Source organism: Silurus meridionalis, chromosome 8 (genome assembly GCF_014805685.1).
Source record: "Silurus meridionalis isolate SWU-2019-XX chromosome 8, ASM1480568v1, whole genome shotgun sequence".
NCBI classification, from domain to species: Eukaryota; Metazoa; Chordata; class Actinopteri; order Siluriformes; family Siluridae; genus Silurus; species Silurus meridionalis.
In genome coordinates, this window is record NC_060891.1 from 26564889 (window position 1) to 26575523 (window position 10635).

The 10635-nt window shown below is 39.6% G+C and overlaps 1 protein-coding gene across 3 annotated transcripts; it reads right to left on the reverse strand.

Annotated features, from left to right (window-relative positions):
- Window positions 1–460: 460 nt before the first annotated feature.
- zbtb8a (zinc finger and BTB domain containing 8A) lies at window positions 461–8470 on the reverse strand. Of its 3 annotated transcripts, none has more exons than XM_046855767.1 (4): window positions 8261–8470; window positions 3199–3944; window positions 2066–2235; window positions 461–1397 (listed from the first exon to the last, which is right to left on the reverse strand). In XM_046855767.1, the coding sequence occupies exons 1-4, from the start codon at window positions 8323–8325 to the stop codon at window positions 1080–1082; spliced, it is 1299 nt and encodes a 432-aa protein (XP_046711723.1). In that variant the 5' UTR covers window positions 8326–8470; the 3' UTR covers window positions 461–1079. The 3 variants fall into 3 exon arrangements, with proteins under 3 accessions (XP_046711723.1, XP_046711724.1, XP_046711726.1); XM_046855768.1 differs by lacking the exon at window positions 8261–8470 and adding an exon at window positions 8097–8254; XM_046855770.1 differs by lacking the exon at window positions 8261–8470 and adding an exon at window positions 8017–8254.
- Window positions 8471–10635: the final 2165 nt, after the last annotated feature.

A 10635-nucleotide genomic window follows, 5' to 3' on the forward strand; every position in this document is an offset into this window, starting at 1 on the left:
ACCTCTACATTTGCCACGACTCTCTGAACAATGCCAGATACATATTTAGAAAATGTAATTTCAAATATATGCTGGAAAGCTGAAAATTTATTTTTATGTTATTATTTTGTTATTGTCATAACAAGAGCGGCCTCTAGAGGTGAAGCACTGACACCACGTGCTGCTTGTTTTTGCACGCGAGACTGCGTGCAGCACGAAGAGCGCTATATTATATTTATTATCTATAATTTATTAATTATATCATTATATTTATTAATGAATTTATTTCTATTTTCATGATTCGGTGCTGTTTTTTATTTTTGTAATGAAGTTCACTACTATTTTAAATGGAGTGTTTGTTTTTTATACAGTATCCATTTTAAAAATTGTCGTTGTCCTCGTTATTAAAGAAAACAGACCCCTGGTTTATAGTAACAGTTTCTACTGCATGCATTAAACAAAGGAAGCATGACATCTGATATTGCTTTAGTAACAATTTAATTTAGCTTTATAGCAAATGTAATAATAAATGCATATTTTTATTTATAAAAAAGTAAAAATAAGATGTGACCATTGTCTTACTGAGCAACATAATAATAATAATAATAATAATAATAATAATAATAATAATAAAGATTGATAGAGAAGTGCAAAGTGTATTCATTTCCATAAAACTGTACATGACACATGAAGGGAAAGAAATGATGCTTGATTTTTCGAACAGTGATGTGAAGAAAGTCGCCCTGACAAAATAAAATGTAACACTAAAGAATTCAAGATCATTAGGAATCTTTACAACCGTCTAAAATATCTGGCAAAGGAACCGCTAAAAGAAAGTCATGTCATACGTTGTGGGAAAATGTACGAAACTCTCACTTATTTTGCCAAAATATTAGGTTGCTAAGATTTGCTGCATCATATAAGACGCAAGAAGAAATAATTTAACAGAGTATAATATTGAAATAAACTATTTACATACTTTTCTTGTTTATAATACAATTATACATTTATAGAACTTTCTTCTTCTGATTAAAAGACGCAAAAATGGCGCAAAAGAATTGCTCTCACACAAACGCACGCGCTGTGTGCGAACGCCAGTGTCACTTCGCGCTCGGCTCCTCGTCGCTGTCCTCGACTTCCTGAATGATGAGGTCAGTTCCTGAATCCTCAGCGAGGTCATCCTCGTCCTCCATCCCCCATGAGGAGTTGTGGTTTCCCTCCAGTTCCTCTTCCACCCCCAGCAGAAGACCCGGCTCCTCCGTGTTGGTGTCGGAGCCTTCACGTGCCACCAGGCCGCTCTCCTGAAGGCACACTTCACAGAGGCGGTATCGACGTGATCCCTCGCACACCACGCGGCTGTTCTGCTCGGTCACGTGACGCTTACACTTCCGGCATACCAGCTTACGCGCCTGGTGGATCTGAAAAGGGAAATCGGTGGATTCAAATGAAGGATCAATAAAAAACGTAGAGGTGTGTTGTAAGAAGATATGAGGAGATGGAACAGGGAAACCTAACGAGAAACTAGGCGGTGTAGGAAATGTGAAGTGGGATACTGGAAATAGAGAGGGTAAGGAATGGGAAGCTATCAGGTTGTGAAATATGGGAAATAACAAGGGCAGAAAGCTCTGGAGTGGTGGAATATGGAAATCAGGAGGATAGGAAGCTATCAGGTGGTGGAATATGGAAATCAGGAGGATAGGAAGGTATGAGGTGGTGGAATATGGGAAAGAGGGAGGGAAAGAAGTGGAAAGATAGGAAGTATGGAAATAAAAATGCTGGAATAGGTAGAAGATTTTCTGAAACTGGCAGACGCCCTTATCCCTTATATTTATACGACTAAGCAGCAGAGAGTTAGGGGCCTCGTTCTAGGGCCCAGCAGTGGCAGCCTGGTGTTGCTGGGAATTGAACTTCCAATCAGAAGTCTAACATCATATCCTACTCAACTTAGGATGTATTTAAAAAACAATGTGTAAGGAAGCTATAGGATGTAGAAATAAAGAAGAAAAGAAGTCAGAGGTGAACTAAGCCAACATAAAAAAACTGAAATTACGATACTATGAAGCAATGACGTATAACAGTTCCTCACCGTCTCAAAGTGGCTACGCAGGTGTTCGAGACGTGTGAAGCGTTTACTGCAGGCCTGGCATGGGTAGGGCCTCTCACCCGTGTGGCACCTCAGGTGTCTCTTGAGATCCGCCTTCCTCTTAACCGTGTGTGTGCAGAACGGGCACTTAAAGCGCATTGTGGGGGTGGAGTCTGAGGGCAAGGCAGAGGGATTATGTACATTTCAAAATACCTGCATCAGAGACAGCACAAGTAAGTTTTAGTTACAAGACCGACAAAAATGTCTTCTGCATTGGGACAGATTTTGTCTTTGAATTATAAATACTGCCCAGAATGGCTGTCTATCTAGTGGGCCTCCTTTCAAATAAAATGTATTTACTATAAGTATAACGATGCGCATATTCGTACCGAACCGTTCCGGTTCAGGGCTTTCAGTTCGGTACACAGTTAAAAACCTGAGTTCAAACTTATGAAGTGACGGACCGAAAATTTGTTTAGTATCCGCATTAGTAAATGCAGTGTCACAACAATGCCAGGGGTGTAAAAAAAAAAAGGAACAAGCGTTAGTGCAGTGTTTAATGTCCAGCTTCAAGAATTTCCCTTAAAACGAAAAAATCCTGACAATTCCACATTTTAAGGGAGTGAATGAATGAAGGATGGAAGGAATGAAGACATTTGCTGAAGTCTGCTGAAATAAGTAGTACAGATAAGTAAATCATATTTTTCGAAAATTCTATATAAAACACACACATTTTTCCATTTATTTAATTGTATTTATTCAATTAAATTAATGCCAAATTTATGGATGAATCAATTTAATCAATAGAATAAAAAAGTGTATTGCATCTTTTTGATTTATTTTATATATTTTTATATATTTTATATATATTATTATAAAATATTATTTTATATATTATTTAACCAAGCAGGCATTTAAGTAAACTGGAGATGTTCAGAAATGTTAATAATAATAAACTGCGTTAATAAAAAAACAACAAACAATTTTAGGTTTTGCATTTCTCCCCCTGACTGTACCGAAATTCAACCAAACCGTGAATTAAAAACCGAGGTACGTACTGAACTGTGAAATTTGTGTGCGTTACATCCTTAGTATTTACTGATCGATTGACAATGATAATAATTATTGGCACTCACCTTTATTAAAAACCCCCATGACTCCTATGATGGTCGGCAGGGTAGCATAAAGCTCGTCTGCTTTCTGTGTTCCCGCTGGTGCCCTTTGGAGGTCGATTGGTGAACTGTCATCTGGGGTGTACCGATGAGTGGCCGATCTTTTCCTGGTTCCTCTCCTCCTGGGCTCAGAAACGCCATCGAAAGGTGTCACCTGCTCCTCCTTTAAGCTCGTCTCTAGAACCGATTGGCATTGCGAGCTCTGTTCGCTCATCACCTCTGCCTCGTACTCATCATCATCCTTTCCGTCGTCCTGGCGTTCCCACATGATGCTCTGAGGAGGCTGGGTGTCCTCGGTCGCCTCCTTGGTGCTGATCTCTAGTGAGGACTCTATGAAGGCCTTGCAGTAAGCGATAACGTTGTCCATCTGCAGGTAGCTGGCAGCAGACATCACCTCAATCACATTTGTGCTGTCCAGAGCTAGGTGGCCCGAGTATACAAAGTCTAGAATTGTGGCAAAGGTATCAGGGGCGAAGGCATCGAACGAGGCCCTCGCAGGCTCCAGGCTGTCCCTTGCACCCTGAGACAACAGCATGCGGAAGTAGCCGCTGCTTCCGAATAAGACGTTACGGTGCGCCCGGAAAAGGCGTCCACCTACTAGAACGTTGCAGTCGCAGAACAGCTCCTGGCGCCGCTGCTGGTCCAACTGCTTTAGGAGGTAACTGTGGTGGTTGGCAGACATGTCAGCACTCGTCCATCTGCGCACCAGCCTGAAATAACATCCATAAATCGTTAAGAAGAAGAAGGTCAAGGGTTCAGAAAGCTATGAAGTGAAGAAAGGGGGAGGCTAAGAGGTATAAAAGGAAGGAAGCTACGAGGTTTCACAAGAGGGCAGTTACAAAGTGCTGGAAGTGGGAGGCTAGAAATAGAAATAAAGCTATCAAATATATAAACCTTTCTCTCTCTCTCTCTCTCTCTCTCTTCATACATATATATATATATATATGACAAAGATTCACAAACAGACTCCTTCATTTTAAACTGCACATATTTCTTTCTGGTTTCTGAATTTAATGCTGTAATTTAACTACAATCCCCAAATATGCTAAATTATTTTTGTTTATTTGATGCACAGTGTTTACCTTTTTTTTTTTTTTTTTTTTTTAAGTAATTTGACATTAATATATATTTTTTTAGTTTTAATTTATATATTAGTATTTTGATGCAATCTGGCAATTAAATGCACTAAATGGGTTTAGTTTTCACAGATTGCAATATCAGCAATAAAATTTTTATTTATTTTCCTAAATAGGAAACAAATAACTACTATATATAACTAGTAAATAAACCAGTCTCGTTTTTTTTTAATGATTAAGCGATGGACTAATCGGTAGAATACTTGATTAATAAAATAATCAATAGCCGCAGCCCTGATATACACTGAAGAAAAATTATAAAGGCAACATTTTTTTTATTTTGCTTTTGCCCCATTTTTCATGAGCTGAACTCAAAGATCTAAGACTTTTTCTATGTACACAAAAGACCAATTTCTCTCATATATTGTTCACAAATCAGTCTAAATCTGTGTTAGTGAGCTCTTCTCCTTTGCCGAGGGAATCATTCACCTCACAGGTGTGGCAGATCAGGAAGCTGATTAGACAGTATGATTATTGTGCCTCAGGCTGGACACAATAAAAATCCACTCTAAAGTCCAGCTCATGAAAAATGGGGGCAAAAACGAAAGTGTTTTGTTTATAATTTTGTTCTGTGTAAATACACTATATTGCCAAAAGTATTCGTTCGTCTGCCTTCACATGCAAATGAACTTGAGTAACATCCGATTTTCAATCCATAGGGTTTAATAGCGAGGAAATTTCACGACTCGACTTATTGCACAGGGGGCATCCTGTCACGGTACCACGCTGGAATTCACCGATCTTCTGAGAGCGACCCATTCTTTCACAAATGTTTGTAGAAGTTGTCTGCATGCTCAGGTGATGTTTTTATACACATGTTACCATGGAAGTGATTGAAACACGTGATTTGGATGGGTGGGTAAGTGAATAGGGGGGTGAATACTTTTGGCAAAATAAAAAATAATACATTTTATATATATATATATATATATATATATATATATATATATATATATATATATATATATATATATATACACACACACACACACACACACACACACACACACACACACACACACACACACAGGTGTGAAAAAGTGTTTGCCCCCTTCCTGATTTCTTATTTTTTTCGCTGTTTGTCACACATGCATAATGATTTCAGATCATCAAACTAATTTAAATATTATTAAAAGATTTTTTATTGAGTTTTTAAATTAGTTTTTTTATTATTGAGGGGAAAAAATACAAAACTACATGGCCCTGTGTGAAAAAGTGTTTGCCCCCTTTTAAAACTGTGGTTTATCACACCTGAGTTCAATTTCTCTCACCACACCGAGGCCTGATTACTGCTACACCTGTTCACAATCAAGAAATCTCTTAAATAGGACCTGCCTGACAAAGTGAAGTAGACCAAAAGATCCTCAAAAGCTAGATGTCATGCCGAATACAAAGAAATTAGGAAACAAATGAGAAAGAAAGTAATGGAGATCTATCAGTCTAGAAAAGGTTATAAAGATGTTTCTAAAGCTTTGGGACTCCAGCGAACCACAGTGAGAGAAATTATTCACACATGACAAAAACATGGAACAGTGTAGAACCTTCCCAGGAGTGGCCAGCCGACCAAAATTACCCCAAGAGCACAGCGACGACTCATCCAACAGGTCACAAAAGACCCCACAACAACATCCAAAGAACTGCAGGCCTCACTTGCCTCAGTTATAGGCAGTGTTCAAGACTCCACCATAAGAAAGAGACTCAGCAAAAATGGTCTACACAGCAGAGTTCCAAGACGAAAACCGCTGTTGAGCAAAAAGAACATAAAGGCTCGTCTCAGGACTGACAAGACAAAAATTTAACTTTTTGGAAGGTGTGTGTCCCATTAAGTCTGGTGTAGAAGTAACACCAAATTTCAGAAAAAGAACATAAAATATGGTGGTGGTAGTGTGATGGTCTGGGGCTGTTTTGCTGATTCAGAACCTGGAGGACTTGCTGTGATAAATGGAACCATGAATTCAACTGTTTTCCAAAACATCCTGAAGGTGAATGATCTGTTTGTGACCTCAAGCTGAAGCCAACTTAGGTTCTGCAGCTGGACCATGATCCAAAACACACCAGCAAGCCCACCTCTGAATGGCCGAATAAAAACAAAATGAAGACTTTGCAGTGCCCTAGTCAAAGTCCTGACCTGAATCCTAATAAGACGCTGTGGCATGACCTTAAAAAGACAATTCATGCTGGAAAACCCTCCAATGTGTCTGAATTACAACAATTCTGCATAGATGAGTGACCAAAATTCCTCCACAGCGCTGTAACAGACTCGTGCAAGGTAACGCTTGATTGCAGTTGTTGCTGTTAAGGACGGCCCAACCAGTTATTAGGTTTAGGGGGCAAACACTTTTTCACACAGGGCCATGTAGTTTTGAATTTTGTTTTCCCTCAATAATAAAAACCTTCATTTAAAAACTGCATGTTGTGTTCACTTGTGTTATCGTTTTACTAATATTTAAATTAATTTGATGATCTGAAACATTAAAGTGTGACCAACATGCAAAACAATAAGAAATCTGGAAGGGGGCAAACAATTTTTCACACCACTGCATATACACACACACACTCTACCAGTATATACAGTACCAAGTGCCCAGAGTTACTTACTGAACCCACCAGTCAAATAGGATTATAATAACACAATGAGGATTCCACCAACTTTAACCACCTTGATTTATTATTTTATTGTCATGTGCACCACCGTCTCATTATTAAAATAATAGCAATAAATTGGCAGCGGACCCCCTCACTACAGTCCCCTGAAGGGTCCACTGACCCCATTTCCAGACACAGATCTAATAAATGTTATGTATGATGCCTGATCATTGGGTTGTTCATGAAAACCCTATTATTTGTTAATTAGTTTAATTAAACTCTCAAGATTTTCATAGAAATGGGTTTAAGAAAATACATTACTGGGTGGAAGCTAAATAGCTCACAATGGCATTATCCATATCATATCTTCTCAAAAAAAAAAAGAAGAAAAAAAAAATCTGACATCCCAAGATGATCCCAGGTGGGTTTTTCCAGGATGCAGTTGACACAAGACAAAACTGCATGCCTTCAGTTCTATCAGAACTAATAAGATCAACTGTGTGTTCCTAAAGCACTTCATTTCTGGGTTATCCTCTCCAAATAACACTCCCTAACCATCCTTTGTTCAACAGAGGAAAGCAAGGAGGAGCGGAGAACACAACGCGCGTTCTGATTGGCTAAGGCGCCTGTCAATCAAATGCTGGCATCGAGAAGGGGGCGGGGATTACACCCGACTCGGGTCGCGTCTTAAAAAGCAGAGAAAAAAAAAAAAGGCGAGAAACTTTTATTAAGAAAAAAATAATCAGGATTTAATTGGTTGGTTTATTGAGTCGTACAACAAGGAGGGTATTAATAAAAATATTATAATTTTTTTTTACAATAATGTCGGGGAGGATATGAAGTCGGTTGTGGTGAGAAGCAGACGAACCCGTGCATCCATGAGGATTCCGAATACACCCGCAAAAAAAAAAAAAAAACCCGCACAAATAAATGCACGGACGCGCAAATCGTCCGCAAAAAAAAACAACCCAAAATGCGGGCAAGCGCGACGCGGTTCAGCCCATCCGACCTCGCCCTTTAGGTGGGGGAGAAAGAAAAAAAAACATGCACCATGCCTTACCAGTTCGAGCTTGTGCGTATGATTAACACGTGTAAAAACAATCACTGATCATTTATATAATTTTTTTTAAATTAAATCACCCCATGTATCCGTGGGCGCACAGTGTTGGCGCACCGCGGCGGCGCAGCGCATTTGCGCACGGAATGCGCAATAGCGCGGCGACCTCAAAGCCCGTCCCGTCGCCCACCCGCTTCCGTCTCTCATCTCTGATACAAATGTAACCAAGTCCGCCGCTGCTACTCACTGCCGATCCGCGTCGCTCGGAGTCCTGTACGGTCTGCGCGCTCCGTTCTCACACACTATCTCCATTTTCCCTCTCGGCGGCTGCTGCTTGTAATAGGGGTAGTATTTAATTTCTTGCCTCCCCCCACTGATCGCTTCCTGCTCAGCCCGAAAGACCGAAACCCGGTTATACGGGAGGAGGGAGGTGTAGAAAAAAAAAAAAAGAAAACCCGAGTGTGCTGACGTGGGCGTTCAGAAAGCCCGCTTGGGGCAGTAAGTCTCGCTTAAAGTTACAGACAAATGCATGCAACCCGGCATTATGTCTCAAAATATAATAATAAAGGGGCCATTATTTATGCACAAGCATAAATAGACTCAAAAGATGCGCAAAAATGTATTAGAAATTGTATAAAGTTTATTAGGTGTATAGACATACACACACGCGCACAAAAAAACTGCAAATTAATGAAGCATTTAGTGGTCATCAAGAACAACAGCAACAAATCAGTGGTCAGGAATGAGCAGCTCACTCTTTTGCTCTCTTTCTCTCTCTCTCTCTACTAAATAATTCTAACCTTCTACATGCTTCAATACGCTTTTATTATTTCCTCTTCTCTTTACTGTTTAATATTGTTTAATGTTTAATATTTGCTGTAGTTTGCCTGTTAATGTTTATAGTAAATTCTCCACACTCTCTAAAGTAAAGTTTGGTGTTCCCACAAGGATCTGTCTTGGGCCCTCTGCTTTTCTCTATATATATGCTGCCTCTAAGTGAAATTATACATAAACATGGTATTCGCTTCCATTGCTATGCTGATGATACACAGTTGTATATTTCAGAAAGCCAGATGAGAGAGATCAGCTTAACAATGTTGAGGGGTGTGTAAAGGACATTAGACAGTGGATGCTTGATAACTTTCTTCTGCTCAACTCAGATAAGATGGAAGTACTTTTACTAGGACATCATGCAGCTAGAAGTAAACTTGCCGATTCCGTAGCATCTCTGGATGGTGTTTCTCTTTCAGCATGTACAGCTGTCAGAGACCTTGGTGTGATTATTGACCCGAGTCTTTCCTTTGAGTCTCACGTGAATAATATCACCAGGATCGCCTTCTTTCACCTTAGAAATATTGCTAAAATTAGAAATATGATGTCGTTACAGGATGCAGAAAAACTAGTTCATGCTTTTGTTACTTCTAGATTAGACTACTGTAACGCTTTACTGTCTGGGTGTGTGAGTAAGTGCATAAATAAGCTTCAGTTAGTTCAGAATGCAGCAGCAAGGGTCCTCACTAGATCTAGGAAATATGAGCACATCACCCCTGTTTTAATCATCTACACTGCTCCCAATCAAATCTCGCATTGATTATAAAATACTACTACTGACGTATAAAGCACTTAACGTTCTCGCACCGCACTATCTGAGTGAACAAAAGGTGCAGGTTATTTGTTGGTACTTCAAATAATGAAGACTCCAGCAGGGGGCAGAGTTTTCTCTTATAAACCCCACAGTTATGGAACAGCCTTCCAGTCAGTGTTCAGGACTCAGACACAGTCTCAGTGTTCAAGTCGAGGTTGAAAACTTATTTATTTAGTCAAGTCTTTTATCAGTAGATTTTTTCTTAGGTAAAGGCGCAGATCTGGAGGGAACATGGATATAGAGTATTTGGTGAACTGGGATATTTGTATGCTGTCGTCCCCTCACATTCACACGTTCACTCAGGTTTGTTGACGGTGGTGTGGTGGGTCGTCTCTTATCCCAGAGATCCCTCATGTCTGTGTTACCTTCTGGTTCTCCCTTTTAGTTATGCTGCCATAGCGAGTCTTGCTGGAGTCCAAACTGCACAGTAATAATCCATATCCTTCTCTTTCTGTCACCCTCTCTCTCTCTCTCTCTCTCTCTCTCTCTCAGCATACTCCTGAAGTACCAGTGTCCACTTTTCCTGCTCCTTCTCCTCTCCTCTCATCTGCCCATTCATCTTCTGCTTCTGGATGGTGTACTTTTTCACTGGAGGTTTCACATCAACAGCCTGGGAATCCATGAAATGACGGAGTAACACGGGAGCTTTTAACAATGTCTATTGTTAAAGGAGATATACAAATAAAAATGAGAAAAATGAAGAAATACAAGTCAATCGCACTTATTCTGGAGCTCCGTGAAAAACCGCACCTCATGGGGATGATTCTGAGAAAGGTGAGGGATCAGTCCAGATTACACAAAATACAGTAGTTTCTCCACACTTACTTACATTTGTAGATGTATTTCAGAGACTAAGAATTTAAATTCAGGTGACCAGTCAATTAGCATTATAATAACACAATGAGGATTTACAACCTAACAATACAATACAATACAATACAATATAATATATGACAACCTTGATATTATTTCATTGT